This window comes from Nesoenas mayeri, assembly GCF_963082525.1.
Source record: "Nesoenas mayeri genome assembly, chromosome: 12".
NCBI lineage: Eukaryota > Metazoa > Chordata > Aves > Columbiformes > Columbidae > Nesoenas > Nesoenas mayeri.
The window spans coordinates 14,790,063-14,811,648 of record NC_137547.1 but is presented as its reverse complement, the minus strand read 5'-3'; the positions used below and the strand labels follow the sequence as shown (position 1 = coordinate 14,811,648).

The following is a 21,586-nucleotide window of genomic DNA, read 5'->3' as shown; positions in this document are numbered from 1 at the left end:
GTGCTCACGGCACTGCTTACCCTGTCCCTGTGCTGCGATGCAGGTAGGGCACCTCCTGGGCCACTGCTGTGGGTTGGGGTCATCCTGTTGGGGAGGTCAGGCAAGAAACCCTGTGTGGAGCGGGGATGGTGCTGCTGGCAGGAGGAGCAACCCCCTGGCTGGGGCAGGGCTGCATGTCCTGGCGTGCTGGGAAGGGTCCCAGGGCCAGGTGGCTTTGGCAAAGCCGGCTGCAGGCCGGTTGGTGCTGGGTGGTAACTGGGAGCATCCTCCTGCCCCGGGAAGGAAGGAGCTGGGGCTCATCATGGCAGCACCTGCAAAGCTTGGGGGATGTTCCATGCATCAGCCTTGTCATGGAGGAAGGGCTTAAAGACTGCTTTCCAAAGCCAGTGTTCACCGTCTCTCTTTGTTTTCTCCAGCCCCTTCCTCACCAAGTGAGTGCTGCTACGATTACAGACATTCCCGTCTCCCGCTGGCTAAACTGAAGGGATACTACTACATAGCTCCCCCAGAATGTTTTGACCCAGCAATTGTGTAAGTCCTGGTGGTTTCCCCACCACTTTGCTGTCTCTTGGGACACCATGGGTTCAGTTCATCTATCCCATCTGAGGACAGGACTAGGCCAGGTGTGTGTGGCCTCCACGGGTGGCCATCTTCCAGCATGGAAATGGGAGGACATGACTGGCCATTTCTACAGGGCCAAGTTAAGGACACGAGTCCATCGCAGCTCCTGAAGGTTCTGCACAGGCTCTAGAAGCATTGGGCTGCAGGATGAGCTGCTTGTAGGACACCAAATACCCAGGGGCAGCGTGCATGGTCAAAGGGAAAGGAGGGCAGGGAAGGGAGGGTGGCATGGACACGAGTGGGATTACAGCTGTAGTTTCTCACCAAGCTTCACCTTTCATTTCATCAGGTTTGTGGTCGGGAACGGGACGATGGTTTGTGCAGACCCAGAGACTGACTGGGTGAAGAAAGCAGTCAAGTATCTTGAAAAAAAGAAAGGACGTCGTGCCTCGTGATGTAGAGCCAGGCCACCCAACATCCTAGTGGGAAGGAAGGTTTATACTCATCGTCCTGGAAAGGCCTGCGGAGGTCCCTGATGCTGAGGGATGTCACTGAGTCCCCAGAGCATGGCACCACATCGACCAGCTGGGCACCAGCTCTTGGGGCACTGCCGGCCCTGCCAGCCCCTGTCACTGAGCACAGCCATGAAATAAAGATTTTCTTCATGTGGTATTTGAGAGTGGTGTCCTTTCTCCCAGCAACAGTGCTCCTGCTGGTTGGTCACGGCATGGAGCTGCCCAAGAGGCTGGGGTGGCATGGGGGCTCTTCTCACTACCTCCCAAAACCCCATGGGTCTCACTGGGGCAGGTGGGGAGGAGGACAGGACGGTCCCATGAGGACAGCATGGGTGCTCATTTGGGTACTTGCTTCAAGGGGATCCAAAAGGGACTGAAGGCTCCTCTCAGGGGTTTTAGGTACAAAACTGCCATCTGTTTAGGGCCTAGAGCTTTGCGCCATGTATGAGCACAGCCTGGTTGCCACATCTTCCCTGGACTTCATCATGTCTGAGGTGCAGAGGAAGGATTAATCTGCGGAGGTCCCAGTGCAGGTAGAACACATAGAACGGACAGGGAACGCTGAAGCAGACTTCACCGACCTGCAGCCATGGAAAGCCCCTCTGTGCCGGGGGGAGCTCACCAGTGATCCCTGCCAGGTTTGGGGATGAGAGCTGGAAGGGCAAAGGTGAGAAAACTCATGTGTTGAGATAAAGACAGTCTAATAGGTAAAGCAAAAGCTGCACACATAAGCAAAGCAAAATAAGAGATTCATTCACTCCTTCCCACCAGCGGGCAGATGCTCATCCATTGTGAGCAGTTCAAGGCTCCATCACACCCAACGGTGACTTGGGAAGACAAATGTTTTAACTCTGAATGTCCCCCCACTTCTTCCTTCTCTCCCAAAACAGTTTAATAAGGGAGGGATAAAGAAAACCACCAAAAGAAATCTCATCAAGAGATGCAAAAGCCATCACTTATCAGCAGCCAGATGATGCCCAGCCAGTCCCCAAGCAACAGCCATGGTGGCAGCCCTGTTCCTGGTGCTCCCAGCTCCCGGGGAACGGGATTTCGGCTGCAGCATCTCCAGGGAGGCTTTCATGGCAGAGGAAAAACCCATCCAGTGCTGACACACTGCGAGTCTGGGAAACAGAGGTCTCATGGGCATCAAGAGGCAGGTGGACCAGGAGGTGTTTCAGTCTGGGGAAAAGTTTTAAGCTCATGCCTTTACTCTTCAGCATTCTTCAGACCATGGAAACACCTGTTTGCTTGGTCTCGGCGCTTTTCCTGACAGCTGTGGCTTCGGTGCAGCTGGACGGGAAGGCCCAGCACAGCACCATGTTGGGGATGAAGGCAGCATGCCTAGGAGCCCAGAGCTGAGCAAGGAGGAGCATCCCATCACCTGGAGGAGCTGGCAAGGGGCTGATTAGGGCCTCACCTCCATCCTGGTCCTTCATCCACCTTCCCCATCAGCTCCTCGTAGAGACCTGTTGGCACAGCAGCAGCATCAGCACGATCTTGGCCCCAGCTGAGCCCATCAAGAGGCTTCTTGCCCCATCCCACAGTGCTTGTGGGTCCTGCCAGCCCTGGTCATGGATCATCCCACTGATCAGGAGCAGGTCCCCACAGGGTCCTGTCTGCCAGGCTCCCTCCTACCTGGCGGTGTGCTGGTGGTGCAGCGTGGCCCAGGCCACCAGGAGCTGGAGGAAGCAGGGGCCAAGGAAGAGAAAGCAGCTGGAGCCTTGAGCAGGGGGAGCATTGAATGAGTCAGAGAATATTTCCTATCTTAGAACAATAGAATTGTTCAGGGTGGAAAAAAACCTTTAAAATCACCAAGTCCCACAACCCAGCACTGCCAAGTCTACCACTAAACCACACCCCAAGAACCTCATCTACATGAGCCTTAAACCCCTCCAAGGACGGTGACCCCACCACTGCCCTGGGCAGCCTGTTCCAATGCCCGACAACCCTTTCTGGGAAGAAATTTTTCCTAATATCCAATCTTAATCTCCCCTGACAACTTGAAGCCATTTCCTCTCATCCTATCACTTATTACTTGTGAGAAAAGACCAAGTCCCTCCATGCTACCACCTCCTTGCAGGTAGCTGTAGAGAGTGATAAGATCACTAGGTTTTTTGTTGTTGCTTGTGCCTACTCATTTTAATTTCTAACCCTCAATTTCCCCTTAATTGCAACCTTTGGCTTTTAACAGGTGTCTAGGAGATGGTGTGACACTGGTGGCTTGCTGGGCTCAAGGGTCTGTACATGAGGAAGGTGGTAGGAGCTGGAAAGGGGAAGGTGGGAGAGCTGGGGATGCAGAGTCTGCACAAGGCAGCTCAGGGGTTGTACCTCGGGTGTTTTCTTCCTGCAGAGCACTTACCTGGGGAAAGTGGCATTAGAAACCAGCGGTGCCTTGCCCAGCTCTCCTCATGGCCACCAAATCCGATGTCCTGTAGACTGCATCTTCCAAAACAGCGCTGTCAGCACGTTTGTCTCCTTCTCCTTTCTCCTTCCAGAGAAGTAGCACAAACATGAGATAATCTTCACAGAAGTCTCTTTCTACCTTCATTCTCCTCTGAGAAGCCCTGGCTTGCCTCATCACCAAACCGCAGCCAGGCCCCTTCTCATGCCCCTGCTCACCATTGTGCCACGTGGGTTCCCACCAGGTCCTCACCACCCGTCACACAGACCACAGCTGCGTCTCACCCACCCAGGAGCAGGTCTCTGCACAGAGGCTGGGCTGACGGACACCCTGCAGTGCTGCCGGCGTGTGTGTCACCTGTCCCATCTGCCCTTGGGGTCCTCTTGGGGGTCCGGGATAACTCTCTTGGGGTTGTGGTAGGGTTTGTCCCATCTCCCTGCCCTCCCCACAGCAGTGACCCATCAGTACACTGATCACCACAAGCCCCCATCTCTCTGACACACTCATTTCAGTCACAGCGCTGGTCTCGGTAGCAATGGCAATGCTTAGGATCAGACTTAGGACCAGATCCAGACTGTCCTCAGACACCCTGATGCCATTGCCCCTTCTGTAAAGTCTCCTGAACCCACCAAAATCACCTGCCACCCCGTCCTGGTTTGGTCCAGTGTCTCTTTCTGCTTAATAACATCCCACCTCATCCCATTCCATCTCATCCCATATCCCATCCCATCCTATCATCTCCTATCGCATGCTGAGTGCTTCACTGCTGCTCTGGGGAGGGGGACTCATTAGTCACTTGTTTTTGATGACTTAGGCAAACTAACTAATCCCACCAATGGGCTTTTCCTGCTCAGAGATTTTGGGCTTATTGCTCCTCTTAGAAATATACAGGAAAGCATTAGACTAGATGTCTCGCCGTCACAGAAAGTTGGTTTTGATCTCCTTTCTTGGGTAAGTTTCAGTTCCCCCAAAGTCTCCTGGAAGCCCCTCGCAGCCTCATGGCCCTTCTGCAGAAAGCAGAAGTGACTGTCCTACTCCTTGGCCTCTTCCACCCACCGCTGGACATGCCCCCAAAATAAACAATGACATATAAATCCCCTCATCCCTGGGAAGAGGTTTCGTAGAAGAGGTCCAAAATTTTTGGAAAAGCAGTTAGAGTAGGCAGCATGCAGAGGATAAATTATGGTGCAGCAAGAGCCAAAGCCAGAGACACCGGGCAGGACAGCACAAAGCAGGACAGAGGAAGAGCCCTCGTACAGACACCATGCTCGCTGCAAGGACAGTCCTGCTGCTCGCCATGCTCCTCACCTTCTCCCTGCACCGTGCTGCAGGTAAGGCACCTCCTGTGCCACCACAGTGGGTCGGGGTCCCAAATGGGGACGTCCCATTGCGGGGGTCAGGCAGGAAACACTGGCATGGAGTGGGGATGGTGTTGCTGGCAGGAGGATCGACCCCCTGGTCGGGGCAGGGTGGCATGTCCTGGGGTGCAGGGAAGGATGGAGAGGGTGGAGAGCGTGCTGGGTGGCCTCAGTAAAGCTGGATGCACAGCTGCTGGTGCAAAATAGAGAAGCTCCTCTGCAGAGGAGTCCTCAGGGGCTTGGGGAGATGCTGCAGAAGCTTGAAGGAGACTCTGGCAGCCACTCCCTGTCTCAGGTGGATGAGCAAGCGGGTTGGGGGGAAGCCCCTGCAGCTGTGTGGACCTTCCCAAACCACCTTGCAAATTGTGCCATTGCAGTGGAAACTCGCAAAGCGTCATCCCCAGACCAAGCACCCTGACCTCACCGTGCACTCTGGCAGCTGCCGCGTCGCAGGCTGTGTGGGGTGCCGGGTCTCACGCCGTTCCCCTCCTCGCTGTGGTCAATGTTTCCCCAATCCTGTCCTTGCTGCCATGAAGGGAAACAAATCCCCACTCTGGGAGCTGCTGCGAAGCTCCACATCCTCCGTCCTGTGATTCGCGTTGTGCAGTGTCGCTGTCCGGCCATGCAGTTTGTTGCAAAACGCTGTCAAGGGAATTCACATCTCTCCCTTTCCTTTGCAGCCTACGACTCGCCCAAAGAATGCTGCTATAAGCATGCAGAGAAACCCATCCGACACATAAAGTACTTGTACGAGACGCCCAACGACTGCTCCTTGCCTTCAGTTGTGTGAGTACCCCTGGGGTTCCCTCCCAACCCACATGGCTGGGAGCCGCTCCCCTCACCTCGTCCTGCCCCACAGACAGCACAGTCCCCACTGGGGGCACATGTCTGTGGGGTAGTTCAGTAGGAAATTAGCTCTGTGGGATAGGCAGAGGGGGAGAACAATGGGTTTGGGTGCTTTCTGCTATGCCAGTGGTGTGGGAAGACTCAGACATGCGCCATCAGCCCTGCACAAGGAGGGCCCAGGCTGCTGGACATCATTTCCAAACCTCCATCCAGGATGGGGCTGCACACACCGAGGGGAGAAGTAGCGTGCGGGAGGGGAAGAGCTCACAGTTCATGTTTTCACTCTCTTTCCTCACTGCAGGATTGTGACTCTCAAGGGTGAAAATATCTGCGCCGACCCCAAGAAGCGCTGGGTGACGAGAGCCATGAAAATGTTTCAAAGGAAAAAATGAAACCATCCTCTGCCAACCACCATCCGACTCACCCACCCAGCCCTCCTGTTCCAGATGGAGCAGAGGGCACTCGCAGCGCTTTTCCAAGGGTCCCGTGGTGGTGAGCACCGTCACCGCAGGCGGAGCCTGCCCGAAACCCGGCAGGACCGGGTGTCACAGTGGCATGGACCAGCCACCAAGTCCCTTGGCAGTCACTGCCCTACTCCATGTGCCCATGTGCCCCATGGAGCAAATATTTATAATAAAGACTCATTTCCACAAGCCGCTCTTTGGAGTTTTCCTGATTCTTCAGCCCAAGGAGCAGATCCTACCAGCCCAGGGCACGGTGTGGCCAAAAAACCCCTTTGCCACAGGCACGTTTCTCCAGGCTTGGAGCAAACTATGACTGGTCATGGCATGTGCTTCATAGGGAACCTGATAGTGGAGCCAGCTCTTGACCCATAGGTGAGGTTACAAATACCCATAGGCATGGCTATACATCCTTAGGGCATGCTCTCAACCCCACAGGCTCTGCAGGACCTCCAAAATTAGGTGGTGGAGAGTGGAGGGTTCAGGGCGAAGATATTGATCTGCCAAACCCCGAATACCTTGTCAGCCTCCCAGTGTACTGGTGGCCAGTGCTAAACAGGTGAGGGAGGATTTTACCACCCCAATAGCCTGTTTTGGGTGACGGGGAAGGGAGTTGTGGTGACGTTCAGAATTCATCCAGACCCCAAGGACCTCCTGTTCCAGATGGGAACGTCACCCAGTGCATGGCACCAGGACCCAAGATGCAGAAGGTGATTCATGACAAAAGGGCATCAATTAATAATTTCTAGGGAAGAAGTTTTGTAGAACAGCCATCATGTGCTTTCTGCTGGGAAAATCTTATAGCAAAAATACATATACGTGCCATCAGCTGCTGCATTGTGAACTGCCCCATAAATACCTGCTACCAAAGCTGGGTAGGGCTTACCTGAAAGTCTCAACCATAATTCCTTGTTTCCCTCTAATAATGAGGCAGCAATGCCTGAGCTGAGAGCCTGCCCTGACCACCAAGGACCTGTGCAATGACAGGGACACACTTTTGCTGGCATCTGCTCACCTCTGGATGGGAAAAACTCACCCTGGAGCCAGCTCATCCTTGTTGGGCAGAGCCCAGCTCCTTCCAGGCAGCTCATCCTTGTTGGGCAGAGCCCAGCTCCTTCCAGCCAGCGGTGGGTCCCCGGGCTGATGTCTCCCGAGCTGTGGGACATCATTGCACCACCTGCCCCCTCCGGCCCATAGGCAGGCAGCCCCCTCCCCTCTCGGAGGGGACACGAGCTGCCGTCTGCGCCGGCTCCGTCGCTCGCCTTCCCCCGCGAGCAGAGACCAACAAAGCACACAGCTCCGTGCCAGCTCTTGCACATGGATGTGTATTTTAATAAAAATAATTCTGTCAATATACAGCAGAACGTTGATTTCTTTACCATATTTCCAGTATATTTTCATAGGCTTTTTCTCAGTTAAAATCCCCCACCCTCCCCTTTTTGAAGTTTTCATGCGAAGCATCAGATAACTTAATTCACAAATACTAAGCTTAGACTGAACCAATGTGCACAATTTGTGTAATGTCCATTGAGCTGATGTTGTACCAAAGAGGAGAAAAACCCCTTCAAAGGCGATGAGAAGCCTGGAGCGGTGCAGGGAGACCTGCTCTGTCGCAGGCCAATGGTGGCTGCTGCTCCAGGGCTGGTTGGAAACCTGCAAAGACCTCGCACCCCATGCTCCAGCTGAGCATTTCATACCTGAGTTTTGAGCAACCAGCAGAAGAGAGTTCACTGTGTGTTGGGCAGGTCCTGGGGCTTGCACCGCTGAACAGGTTGCGTGCAAGAGCTTCAGGTGCCGGCAGCCTCCTCCTGCCTCCCCGGGCTGGAGAGCGTGCACAGGTGGGACCAAGAGAGAAAAATTCCAATCAAACACCTGCGCAGAGTCCTTGGTCTGGAAGAGTCGCCACATTTGTAATTTTGAAATTTTCTTCAAAATCCTGATTATTCCCAGAGCTACTGTTCCTCCTTTCTCCAAGTTTGAGCTGATGAGGAGCCCCGCCTGCCAAATCCCCTGTGCTCCCACCCAGAGGGAGGATGCAGCTAAAGCCCGGCTGAGCAAAGGGAGCAGAGCCCTGTGCCTGGACCCAAGTGGGGTGACCAGAGAAAAGGCGTCTGCCCGGCTGGGGAAGGTTCAACAAGGAGAAGAGGTCTGTGTGGCCTCCAGGAATGTTCCTCTGAGTGTAAATCTCACACAGGACTCGGCTTCCTGCCTGCAGGAGGGAGTTAAGCCTCCCTCTTGGAAATAGAACAGCTGGTGGGATATGTGCTCCTCAAGCCTGGGCTTGCTGGGCACTGCTGCAGCTCAAGGCTGCAGGCTCTGAGCTCTGGTGTGGCACAGACACGCCACGTTCACTCATCCATCACCTGCCACCTCTTGCTGCATGGCAGGCCAGTGGAGAGCAGCTAGTGCTTCCTCTGCAAGAAGCCTCCAGGCCCTCAACTGCTCCCCTTTCATCCCCAAATCTGGTGTAGCTCCCCCCATGCTCACCCCACTGACAGTTCCTCCAGCTCTCTGATCTCCACAGCAGACGGGACATGGCTCACAGCCAGCTTTTGGATCGGGGTAAGAGCTGCTGGACTGCAGCTCCCTCCATCACTCATTGTTCTGGGACAGCAGAACGGTCCCAGCAGCTCACAGCATATGTCCCGTTATGTTTCCCCCAGCCCTTTTGCAGACACATCTCAGGACAGATGTGTACAGCTGGAGTCCCCACACCAGCTCTCTACAAGAGACCTGCTCCCCTCTGGATCCACCACTCAGGCTGCTCTAACACAGGCATGGTTTGAAGGAAGCTGCTCCTTCTGCAAAGGGGACTCCTGGGTGGACCAGGACCATCTTGCCAAGGAACATGTCCCTCCTCCCATGTTGTGACCAGCTTCGCGGGGCCGCACTGTGCACAGGACTGAAGCATGATGGACCTCCCTGCCTGCTGCCCTCTGTGGACAGAACTTCCTGACGCTGTGCTGTGCAGCGCACAGCTTCATGGCACTTACACGCTGCTACGTAGCCTGGCTGTCACAGTTCACCTTCTCCATCAGCCCCACGATGACAGGAGGAACTCTGAAACCAGCATCTGAACCACACGTGCTACACGAGTATTGAGGTACCACAGCACAGCAGCACCACCGCAATCCAACAAGGTTTGCTTTGCTGGAGGAGATGGTTCATCATGCCTGATGCTAAGGAAGAAAATGATAAATTCAATCCCCAGAGCCAGTTACACCAGCTCTACTTGTTCTAGTTGTTCAAGGGAGCCTCAAGAACAAAGCTATTTAAAGAATGGTAAAGGTGCTTTGATAAAACTACATGAAAAATAAGGACACAACTTGAGGACAGGTGGAGATGTCACTGTTAAAAAACCCGAAATCATAAGGAAGCAGATGGGAAAATCCCAAGGTGCAGAACTGTGTACCACTGTGGGCAGCACAAACTCTCATCTGTGGGAGACAAGTCTGGCGATGTTTCAGCCTCACGTGAGGGAAGTCCTATATCCAAAGTCACCAGCGTTGTAATGCTGGGCCATAGCTGATACCCTGACACCCTCACTGAGAACTGGGAAGCCAGCAGTTTCTGCTACGGGCTACACAAACATCTCCCTGGCTTCACCGGCGCGCTGGTGGGAGAACTGACACCGTGAGGGACTGCCCGGATGGAGCAGAGCCTCAGCTGCAGTGTCCTTAGATTATCTGTTTCTGAGCAAAGTGGGAGGCATCTGGAATAAAAAACCCCAAATTACTTCTATAAAAGTAATTTTTAAATTGCACGAAGCCTGTGGTTAGGTGTACAACCACATTCTAAGACCTTGGTCAGTTCTGTTCACTTTGTCAAATGACCACAACAATTCAAACCAAGTCTCAACTGACATAAACCACCAAGGAGCAGCCAGGGACACTTCAAGAGGCTTTGAAAAATAACCTGGGAAATCCAAATCAGAAATATCATCTAGGAATCACACACCGCAAACACATTTCTCTTCCCCACGCTGAGTCACGACCACATTGGTCAGAATCTGAACACAACACACAGAAGGCAGTAGAGAAACCACAAGAAAGCTTGAAATAAAACAAAGCCAAACCATAAAGCAACAGGTATGGGATGGATAAGTCACAGCAGAAAAGCCTTTGCCCTCCCCCAAACACCAGAATCAGGACACCAGGTCCAAGAGCTTGTGAGAAGCCGGAGCAGAGATGGGTGCAGGTTACAGCTGAGAGGCCAGTCGAGAACCGGGTCAAGTGGAAAGGGAAAAACAGCTCAACCCAGCAGTATTGCTGTGAGTGCAGCACTGCTGCTCGTCTACAGGGATCTACTGCCACTACGTGCTGCACATCGTCAGCAGCGGGAAGAGTGATGCAGCCCTGCCACATGCAATTAATCCTCATTAAGAGTGTGGCCTCTCAGCACTAACCAGGACATAACAGCAAGACAGTTTCCACCACAGGGAGGGTTCTCCATGAGAAGACAGACAGATCATCCCATCACACATTTCTTGTCAGCAGAATAAGCAGGTATCTAGGAGCATTTCTTGTTTCTTGGTAGTGAAAGGGAAACCAAAACAAAAAAATGCTCTAGGATAGTCAGTAGAGCTGTGCTGAGAGACCACATGGGGCATTAATGTGATACGTGATAGACTTGTCTTAAATCATCACAGAGAAGGAAGAAAGAAAACTCAGAGATAAAGCCGGTGTTGCTACAAAGGAGAGGTCTGACTGCAGGCAGACAGCAGCAAGTTAAACAGTGACCAACAGCCAAAGAAGTCACTGAATGTGAAAGGCAACACCACGTATTAGATTATTCCCAACCCAAGCAGCAGCACTGGGGCAGCCTGGCAGGTCCAGCAGCAGAGGCTCCACAGAAGAATCCTGCTCAACAAAAGCATCTCTGTGACTGCAGCGCAGTAAAAACTGTGGGCTGGGGTAATGCCCATCACTAGGACAATGAGCAGAGCTGAAAATCAACAGATGAGCTTTCAGGCGCATGAGTTGTTCCTCACAATTGAAACACAAGACCCAGATTCACAAGTTAAATTCTTCTGCTTGGTGCAGTGCTCTGTGCCTGTCTGCCCAGAACACCTTCAGTAGGCAGAGCTCCCTCTGCCTTTTTTCAACTATGAGAGTTAATCCAGTAAAAATACCTCCTCCATCTCTAAACCTCATTTTGCCTGTTTTCTTAGCCCAGCACAGCTCCAGCACTGCTGCAAAACCTTCACCAAAAGACAGCAACAGGCATTCCCAACCACCTCCAACAGCACCTGCACATTCACCGCCATGGTGACACCTGCCCCTGCTCTGTCTTGATTTCAGACCTCATGTTCCAGCTGAAAATCCAGCTGCAAATGCAGAAAATCCTCAAGCTCTGGCCGACTGCACAGAAGACACACACCATCTTCTTTTCTTCAGTGGCACACAAGCTCCCTTGCTGCCTGAAGCCCTGGCACAGGCTGACCTCCATTTTAAAGGCAAACTTCAACACAATCCATTCCTCTTTCATTGACCCTTCAAAAAAAATTAATGAACAGCAGTAAAATACATGTTGTGTCTGAGCTTCCCTGGGCCCTTCTGAGAGCTACTAACCTAAAATTAATTTAGTGCAGAATTACAATTCCTCCTGTGCAGCCAGACTGACCCTGAAGTCTCGCAGCAGTACCTCAGAGGATGGAAAGGACGTGGTCCTGTGGCACAGCCTCAGTGGTTACAGGTACATGCTCAGAAACACAGGCAGAAGGTTTGAATGCCAAAAGCTTCTTAGCACTTAAGTCCCTGCGCCTGATACATACTGCAGCAGGGACATATTAGTCCATCTTACTTGGAGGTTACTCATCCACAGATCTCCACTGGTCAGTTTTGGGCCTGAAACTAAAATAATTTTCTCAGTAATCTGCAAAGAAACATTACTGCTCCCTTCCGAGCAGCTCAGACCTTAAAAACCTGGTACTGATCCCAACCCTCAACCTGATCTTGGCATGGGTCACCTGCAGGGGTGAGCACAGCTCACACTAGTGTTCTCAAGACACTTCCAAAATTTAGAAGTGCTTGTTTAGATCAGTGTTACATGGAGGGGTCAGTAAATACTATTATTATTCTTAGTGACAGAGTGCTCCTATATGGAGAAAAAGAAGGATTTGTGATTTAACACAAAACCTGACAGCCCAACCGGGCAGCACCCACGGATGTTTCTTGCAGGCTGACGTGACCTGCTCCTACCAGCACACTGGTAGATGACTTCAAATTTGCCACTCCTGCCCCACCAGCTGCTGTGAGAGCTGGATCTACCTGCTTCTCAGGGCTGTGAGATGCTTCTGCAGTGTAGCCATTAACATAGGCAACATCAAGTCTTCTGCTCTTCCCACTCACAAAGACAAGCATTTGGGAGCCTCGTGCTCTTTGAGAGGTGTGCACCATGAAGGACCAAGCTCCTCCAATTCCCATCACTCATGTGTGACAGGACCTACCTCACCAGGTCTCCTGCAGGGCTGTATGATGTGTGTGGCTGGGATCGAGTCTGTGGGCAATAAATACATCAGTGACGTTGTGGAGGTGGAAGAGACCTTTTTAATAAACAGGATTCAAATAAAATTAAAAAAAATCCCTCTGAACTGCCACTGCGAGAAGAGTTCAGATAACTAGCACAGAAGATGATGCTGTATGTGCACGATGGAGGGAGAAGGGAAAAAAAGAACAAGTTGTCACCAGCTTGATGAGATTCCTCAGTAAATCAGCAGAAACCAGCTCAGCAAAACTCTCCAGATAAAATACTGTTGGATCCATGAGAAACAACTCAAATCAAAATAAAGAGAAATCTCTACATTGGAAAGCGCTACATTAGAATAACCAGCGAAATACTGAGTGCCGCTGGAGCCGCAGCAATGGCAAGGAGACAGGTAAGATCTGCCGGTCGTTCCTGGGGTCAGGAATAGCCACGCGGTGAGGGATGCACTCAATCCTGTCACAGGCAGCGTGTGTGCGTGCTAGAGGGGGTGTTGGTGGCAGGGAGGTCAGGCTATCGAACGAGGTGGTGGTGTCGAGTGGCAGCAACGGAGGGTGAAGGGCAGCACTCAACGATGTCAGCTCCATCTTGCTCTGGTGGCTAGTGCAAATAGTCGTCTACTCTGGCAAAGGAGCAGGAGCCCAAGCCCACGCGAGCCATGAGCCGCAAACACTCTGAGGCCTGGCCCAGGGCAAGCATCAGCGGGGGCTGCTTTGGCAGGTTCTGAGATTCTGTGGGGGCAAAAAAAGATGTGTTTAGAAGAGGCGTCCTGGCTGCGTGCCGGCTCACCTGCACTTGAGTACCTCTCGGTCCCACCTGGGCACCGTCACGGCAGCCCTGGCAGAAGGTGCTGGCTCGGGAAGGAAGCTACTCCCGAGTCCTGCTGCTCTGCACCGCTGCTCCTCCGCACACCCCACCACCCAGGACACGTCCTGCCATGGGATCACAGCTCAACAGAGCCTTTGAGAAAGAGCTGAGGTGGCCAGAGCAAGGAAACGGCAGCGGAGCTCCTGCTGCCTCAGTGTCTGCCAAAAACCCCTCAAAGCATGAGATCGAAGCATGGAAGCACAAGGAAAGGCAGGAGAAACTGACCCCAAGTGAAAAGCAACCTCTCCATCCCTCCCACTTGTGCAAGTCTCCACAGCAGCCCATGCCCAGACAAACCCACTCACTGGTCACTGCTTCTTTTCAACTTCACGTTTGGTATGTATGTGAGAGGGAATCCTCAGCTGAGCTAGTCAAGGTGTCTTGTGACCTGTGTGACAAAGCATGTCCAAACACCATCTTCCATGTTGCCCTTGTGACGACCCTCAGCAACTTGTCCATGCTCCTCAAGCACTGGACAAACAACAGCTAGAAGTGAGCCACCCTGCCAGACACCTGCCCATGCTGACTGTCCTCGGGACTCTCCTTCCCAAACCGTATAACTTCTGTTCTTTTACTCAGACAGGAGCTCTCACGGGTTTGTCCATAAAGCTGTTTCTTCCTCCAGAAGACAATCTCTAAATCTCCTTCTGGCACACTCAATGTGAGGTCCACAGACCCACTAGGAAATGTGTCTGGACACAGTGCAGGGTCTGGTGACAGGATCAAGGGCCCTGCCTAGAATGAAACAATTCCTTTCTTTCAGATGGTTGCGGGCCAGAACCTCGTTTATCACTATACCCATTTCTTCACTATAGGATTTTCTGTAGCTGAAGAAGCCAGGAACGTCTGCAATGACACGGCTACTCACTGACTGCAAGCACAAGACTTCCACCAGGGAAAGCTACTGAATTTACTATACCAGGTTCAAGATAAGAGAGTAAATGACAACAAGCTGTTGGACCAAGGAACATTCTTGTCTAAGGAAAATGGGAGAACAGGCATAAACATTCACCTCTGAGGACACAGAGGAGGGCAAGAGACTGCTTGTACCTGGATCTAACCGTGATCCATCCTGCTGACACAAAGAGCAAAGCTCATCAGAAAAAGGGGAGTTTGTCTTGCTAGCTGAAGAAAATCAACCTGTAACCAGATCAACCTGTAACAGAGGGGTGTCCTCCCTGCATGGTTATGACCAGAAGGGAAAGAACACAGGGCTGGACCACTACCACAGCCCTGATTCCAGCACTGAACTGCAGGCAGCCAGGCTCCCTGGGCCCTCGCAGGCACAGCACACGATCAACATGCAGAGGCAACGCTCAAAGGAAAGAAGACAGACCCATTTCACTCTGCATGTCCCATGTGAGAGGAAAGGTAACTGGATTTATGGCCCACTCTGCTTTAGAGCCAACGCTATGGAAACCTGCTTCACTTACAAGCTGCTGCAACAAAACAACTGTATTCCCTACCAGAAAGCAGGATGGTAACAGGACAAAACTATACCAACCCAAACAGCGTGGAAAAGGCCCTTGCTAATGTGAGTGAACTGATTCAGATGGGTTCGGAGCAAGACGGAAGAGGGGCAGGAAATGCATCAAAGAGATCTTGGCTTCCTCAGTGAGTAGGGGAGGAAAATCTTGAGGAGCAACCTTGGCAGCAGCATTGAGGAAGGGAGCAAAAGAAGATTGGTTCAGGTGGATCTGCTCTCTGCAGGTTTCCCTCCCTCCTGCCTTCCTGTGTCGCTGCCCTGTCAATGCCTCACAACATAAAGCGAGGCAAGAGCTAAACACAAGTATTTCTGAACTTTTCCTAACAAGGGCTTGCCTGCCACAGGACAGCCCTTGAGAGCAGGTATGTCCTGTGGGTAGCACCCACAGAGGAACCAGACCTTACCCAATATAGCACTATTAAGAGCAGCACACACAGGTTCCCTCTGGATCGGGTCCAGCTGTTGACCAACGGGGCAGTTCCAAGGGTCTGAGTATGCTAACAAGCTAAATGCATCCTGCGTGAGAGAACAGAAAGGCACAATAAGGTCACACGTGGCTGCAAATACACAGGAAAACCACCAAGTCCATCAGCCACGGCATGTTCTGCCATCACCAAGGTGATAGGTGCCCACTCCCTGAAAATAAATGGCCCTTTTATTCTTGGCTGCAAGGGATCACACTGGGCTATCACGATAGTACATTAAAGAGAGTGAGCCCTCCACCTGGCAGGGGAGCCAGCACGGGAGGGCACATAGAGTGTCACCTGGAGAAGAGAAGAGTGAAGGCAGGCAGGAGCTGTTTCTTCTCCCTTGTGCCAAGAACTGGGTCTAGATGCACTACATTCACCGAGTTTCGAGCTCTGATCCCCATACAGGCCTCCTGAAGTGGGGGCCACCCAGAACTCTGCAAGAGAACCCACAACCCCAGTCCTGGCCCAGAGAACAAGGCCCAGGCTTACCTGAAGCATTTTTTTGTGCATTGTGTTCTTCCCATACTCCCTGCAAAGCTGCTCACTCAGCATCTGCAGCTCCCGTCCAAACTGGATCATTCGCTCCGTGGCAGCATGGTTCCCCCCACAGAGCTGCCTCTGGGGGCAGCTGTCTTCTAGAGGAAAGGCAGTGGAGAAATAACAATCACCTCTCATGCCTTGGCACTGCCCACTCTGTGTCATGCTACCCATAAACTCCTTCCCCTTCTGGAGCAGGGAGCTGCTCCCTTCTCTAAATTTATCCCAGCGGAAGCTTTTTCGGATCCCTGCCCTACAACAGCCAGCAGTGTTTTTCCCAGTAGTGGTTTTTTCATAGCACCTGTTAGGTACAGGGAAAACTTGAGCTCAGTTTGTTCAGTACTATCTACAAACCAAGTCTTCTGATAAAATCACAGGAACCTGCAACGCCAGCTATGGTACCCTTTCATGTGTGTAGTACAGCACACACAACACGGAAACCCCTGGTCTAACAAACCCTGGACTTAGAAAACTTTCAGTCAGAGACGCCAACACCACCAAATTCCCAGTAATAGGTGGCCACAACGCCCATTATAACTGTAGGAATCCTCAATTTCAGAGGTGGAGAGCTAATTCTTTCTCTCCCTCCTGGCTAAAGCACCCACCAACAAAACAGTTACAGCTGACCATGCTGCGCTGAGGACACCAGCCAGCCTTTCACCGCTTGGTTCAGTTCCTCAGCTGGAAGAAGTGTCACGACTGCTCTGCTCATCACCAGCACTGAAAAAAACCTTTGACTCCTATTTGCTTTCCCAGCTCCACAACATCACCAGCACTGCTGCAAGACTATGAAAAGCCAGACCTAGTTTTAGTTCCAGGACAGATTCATTTTCCCCGTGAAATTGGCATCTTGAGAACTTCATTCCCTGAGGTGGGGAAAGAATCCCAAAGCAGACGTTTTTTCCCCACAATCCAATCACAATATTAACTCCTGATACCAGTTCCTTCTATTTCCCTTTACCCCTCCTGCCTCTGAGGCCCTACCCATGCTGGACTCATCCGTCTGCAGGATCTCTTCATGTTTGTAGGTGCCATTCATTATCCTGGTGGATGAATTTTCCAGGACTCCGTTGGGGTAATGCTCAGCCTCCATTTCCATCTCACTGTCACTGAGGGGAAAGGAGGAAAGAAAAGTCAGATGTTATTCTGGAGGGTGGTAAATTGAGTCTGAACAAGTGTTTGACACTCAGTTACATGCTGTGTGGCTCTCAAGAGGTCATGACAGGGACTAAGAACTCTGCTCAGCACAGTACTCTGAGAATGAGTGGACATTGGACACTTTTAAGGTTGTGCTAGGCCATCTTGTCTAGACTGTGCTTTTGACAAGAAAGGTTGGACCCTTCCAAGCTGGTGTTCTATGATCCTATCACTGGCTGAGGCAGCAGTAACAAAACCAGGCTCAATGGGAGAGCTTCTCTGCAAACTCTCATGTTGGGCTCTGACAGCATCAGTTTAATGGGACAGCTTGGTGTTTGAAACAAGAGCATCATAATATTCCTCATGAGATGGGCCTCCAAGCCAGAGCCAGAGCAGGGGAACTGGAACACGCTTGTGTCTGCTGGGAATAGTAGTGACCTTGCAGATAATGAAGTTGCTCTGTTGTTCAAAAGAGCAGGACAGATGCCCTCTGGCTCTTCAGAAAGCAGAATGAGCCCCCTCCACCTTCTCACCCTCCTCAGGCATCTCGAAAGGAAAAAAAAATACCTGGTTTCTTGGTTACTCGTACTACTGTGCTGCTGAGATTTGGTAGAATCTGTAGAATTGGACTCAGAGTAGTTCACAGATGAAGGGGAGGAGGAGGAGGAAGATGAAGACGATGAACTCAGTGTTGGGTATTTACTGTGACTCTGTTTGCTTTTTGTGGACATGACTCCATTGCTACAGGTTGGACTATCTGCCCCTGAAAGTCACAAAGAAAGAGAAAAATGAGACCAGACTGACAATATCACTCTATTGTGAAGTCAACAATTTAGCAAGAGAGTAGACTCCAAAGGAGGAAAGCAAAACAAGACGGCAGATCTTAAATTATTACTCATTGTTCTTAAATTCAATGGAGTTTAGAGAAAACACAAATTAACATGGAAGGAACTCAATGCTCATCAGCAACATCTGAGCTTAAGGAAGTTCCAAATATGGGCTGTAAAGAAGAGATCAGCAGAACCAGCGCACACATGCACAAGAAATTACGGTAGAAATATGAAGCATGGGCGGTTTGTAAATAAGTTTACAAACTCTCTTCTCACAAGCCCAAATATTTCTCAAAAAACCTCTATATAAGAAAACTATGAAAGCACAGGTGAAACCTGGGCCACAAGGAGAACTCCTGGGCACCAGAACTTCACAGGCTTACATTACTTGTATTACATTACTGTCTTACATTATTTGATTCACACAACACTCAGCAAACAATATCAATCTTCTTAAAAATCATGAGCTGACCTTCCTTGACCAGGAAGACAGACATCACTGAGAACCAGGCTTGAAATCTCGTCCTCCCCACAAAAAGTGCCTATCAAGCTGTGGAACTCACTGACACAGGACACAAACCATTGGTCCCTACTGCAAATTTTATATTCAAAATGACTGCTTAAACTTACAGGGGCTATTAAGATTCAAACAAAAGGCCATGTTGTGCATTTCACAATAAAGAAGCAGCAGACTGTGCGCTATGGTTCTGCTTAATCTTTAACACACACTGATGAAATTATCACAATTTTGAAAGCACAAGAGCTGAGACAGAGAACTGTGGAAGGTGGTGTCCCATGCATGGAGACAAATACATGTGAATGCTGCCTTGTGTTGCAGGTTTTTTAATGTAGGTACCTCCTGGCTGAAAACAGGTATTAAAAAGAGCTTTTACGGACTGATGGGAGCGTTCTGATTACCTAGTCAGAGAAACATACCCAGAGTTTCTTGCAACATCATACAGGAAAACAAAGATATTGGCTTAGGAAGGTAACAGCTCGTAGACGCTCGGGTAATTGTCTTCCTTCCCTTAAATGTTTGCTTGTCCACAGTTTGTCACACTCAGCAGCAGGAATACAGAAACAAAATACCCTCAGATGGTTGGAAGCAGCTCAGACTGGTTTTGGGGGCTCTGCAGGTCACACTCCCTGGCCCACTCCATCTTCAAAGCCATTACCTAGGGAAGATATCTTGGCCATCCTGGTTTATTTTGTTCTTTCTGCTTCAAATCCTGAAGTTTCATCTCCCAAACTCCAACAAGTTGATGCTTCAGGGATTGGTTTTGCAGGTACAGAACTGTTCCCTTCTCTCATTTTAGGGCAGTAGAGTTCATGGGCGAAGGAGAAGCTCTGATGCAAGACACCCCTTAAAACCCTTCTCTCAGTTGGCCAGACCAGTGCATCTTCTGCTTGGTCCTTACTGGAAAACAATTCTTTTGCAGACTCCAAGGTACAAGAAACAGGGTTTGTTTTCCAGACCTCCTCTTACACCTCGGTCAGCGAAACACTGAGTCACTAGTGGCTGCACTAAAAGGCCACCTTAAAAAGCTTCTTTATTCTGAAAAAAACGTGCTCAGCAGACATTTGTCTGTGGAAAATAATTGATGCAAACCCCATTTTGTGACAGTAGAGGCACTCACGGCAACAGTATGTTCTCTCAGCTGGGTATCACAAAGGAAAGCAGCATTTCATAGAATAACATGCAGAAAATAGCAGGTAATGGACAGTAGTTGACCTTTAACATTTGCTCTTCTCACCAGGAGATAAAAATCCCACACTTACCGGTACTATGAACGTGTGAGTTGCTTGATCCATGTCTAGGACTTAAGCTGGGGGAGCCGGGGTAACTGTCCTGGGATCTGGGGCTGCGGGCACTGAAACAACGTACTTCACTGTCTGTCCCATTCACCATCTCCACAAACTGCCGACACCTGATTTCATAGGAGGGAAGAGGGAGAAAAGGGTGCGTGACAGCCAGGATGCTCTGCGGTGAGGGTTTTTGAGTTAAATTTCTAGGCTTTGAAAAACACATTTCAGACTCCTGGTACCTTTGTATTGCAAGTGCTCTGACAATACTATGAGAGGAAAGAGCTCAGAAAATGCAACTTTGATGCTAACGAATGTTGAGATATTCCCAAAAAGCAATTTCCATTGTGCTAAGAAGAAACTGTTCCTTTACAGCATGATTCCGTTTCCATCACCTTTGCAGGTACTCTGAAATTCAACTGTGGTTTTGTTTCGCTGTTTTTGGTTTGTTTTGGGTTTTTTTTGGTGTGTAGATTGTTTGTTTGTTTTCTTTTTGTTGTTGTTTGTTTGTTTGGGTGTTTTGGTGTTTTGTTTTGGTTTTTTTCCAAGGAAAAGATACTAAATCTGCCAAACCAATGGCATATAGGCAAGGGTAAAAAAAATACAATATCCACAGTGATGGTGAGGAGAGTTCTCCATCAAGCTTAACTAGGAACTGTCCTTACACATCTCAGGAGGCTGGGAAGACCCACTTCTGCCTGACCTCATGAGGCAAAGCCATAGTGGGTCTGAGCAGCAACAGAGGGGCTACGTCTACATTGCTACAGGCACTGCGCAAAGGACTGAGCTTATGTGCTCTCCCACCTGCTCCCAAAGGGATCTCAAACAGTTTGAACCCAGACCAAGCTGTGCAGCCAGACTGCATGGCTGGACAGCCTCTTTCTTCTCTCCTTCATCTACACATTTCAGCATTAGGGTGTATAAAACTATTCATACTTACTTTAACATGAAGAGCAGGTTGGGGTTATGTTCTAGGAGGCCAGGATAGAGCTGCTGTGTGGCTTCTATAGCCTCTCCCACTCTGCCTGCTAATACGAGCTTCTGTATTCCTGCAAGCAAAAGGAGACCTATTTACACACAGGACCGGCCAACAAGAACAGCCAGAAGACTTGTCTCACGAATGCCACACAGCTCCCCATTCCCACCTCGCACAAGGGCCAGGGAGAACTGGGGACCACATTCTGTTTATTATGGTTTAGGATGAGGAAAAGCCTGTGAAAATGAGAGAGAATCTGTTAGTAGCTCAGATACACCAACAGCAGAAGGATTTGAAAGATGAAGTGGGTGCTCTGGGACTTTGGTCCTTTGGTCACAGAGCTCTGCAGCAACAGAAAGGAAAGCAGGACACAGCAGCTGGATGGAGCAAGGAGCCTGCTGGGGAAATGACAATTTCAGAGGGGAACCCCCTAGGTCACCCCTACATTACATCCTCTGCTTGGTCCATGCTGGGATGGTTACTGTATGGCTGACCACCAGAGGAGCAGAGTACTCTTAGAGTCCAGGGGCTTAAGCCACAGCACAGTGCTGCTTCCCCACTGCCTGCACCTCTAAGTAGAAGGAATTATACCAACAAAACTGAGTTCCTGCACATCCCACCTCAATCTATTCCCAGAGAAGTGGCCTGAGCTGCAACAAGGATGTGGCACCTGCCAGCGAGCTCCAGGAATCAGCTACTGACCAAATTAGACACAGCTCAACAAGTTGTACCCTTCTAGGAGGTGCAAAGATACAAGGCAGAAGCCATTTACCAACCAGGTGATGAGCAGGTATGTTCCTTCAGTGGGTCGGAAGACACGAGTGTTCAGACTCAGTGCAGTCACTGATCAATCCC

The 21,586-nt window shown here is 50.6% G+C and overlaps 1 protein-coding gene and 1 long non-coding RNA gene across 9 annotated transcripts in view; both read right to left on the bottom strand.

Moving 5' to 3' along the window:
- Nucleotides 1–2,473: 2,473 nt before the first annotated feature.
- LOC308045028 lies at nucleotides 2,474–3,560 on the bottom strand. Its single transcript, XR_013922706.1, has 3 exons — nucleotides 3,436–3,560; nucleotides 2,712–2,796; nucleotides 2,474–2,542 (listed from the first exon to the last, which is right to left on the bottom strand). It is a non-coding gene; the product is annotated as an uncharacterized lncRNA (long non-coding RNA).
- A 3,814-nt stretch (nucleotides 3,561–7,374) lies between these two features.
- The window catches only part of RANBP10 (RAN binding protein 10), a gene marked incomplete at its 5' end in the record, with an annotated part of 64,342 nt that continues 50,130 nt past the window's right edge, over nucleotides 7,375–21,586 (bottom strand). For 2 of the 8 annotated variants that reach the window (XM_080352261.1, XM_080352260.1), the window contains 7 exons: nucleotides 9,343–13,356; nucleotides 15,383–15,494; nucleotides 15,938–16,083; nucleotides 16,970–17,094; nucleotides 17,690–17,885; nucleotides 19,732–19,880; nucleotides 20,696–20,804. In XM_080352261.1, the coding sequence (XP_080208387.1) occupies nucleotides 13,226–13,356; nucleotides 15,383–15,494; nucleotides 15,938–16,083; nucleotides 16,970–17,094; nucleotides 17,690–17,885; nucleotides 19,732–19,880; nucleotides 20,696–20,804 (968 nt within the window). In that variant the 3' untranslated portion in view covers nucleotides 9,343–13,225. Of the gene's footprint in view, nucleotides 9,322–9,342; nucleotides 13,357–13,797; nucleotides 13,881–15,382; nucleotides 15,495–15,937; nucleotides 16,084–16,969; nucleotides 17,095–17,689; nucleotides 17,886–19,731; nucleotides 19,881–20,695; nucleotides 20,805–21,586 lie in introns of those variants that run through there. The other 6 variants (XR_013922722.1, XR_013922723.1, XR_013922724.1 and 3 more) reach the window with 6 other exon arrangements.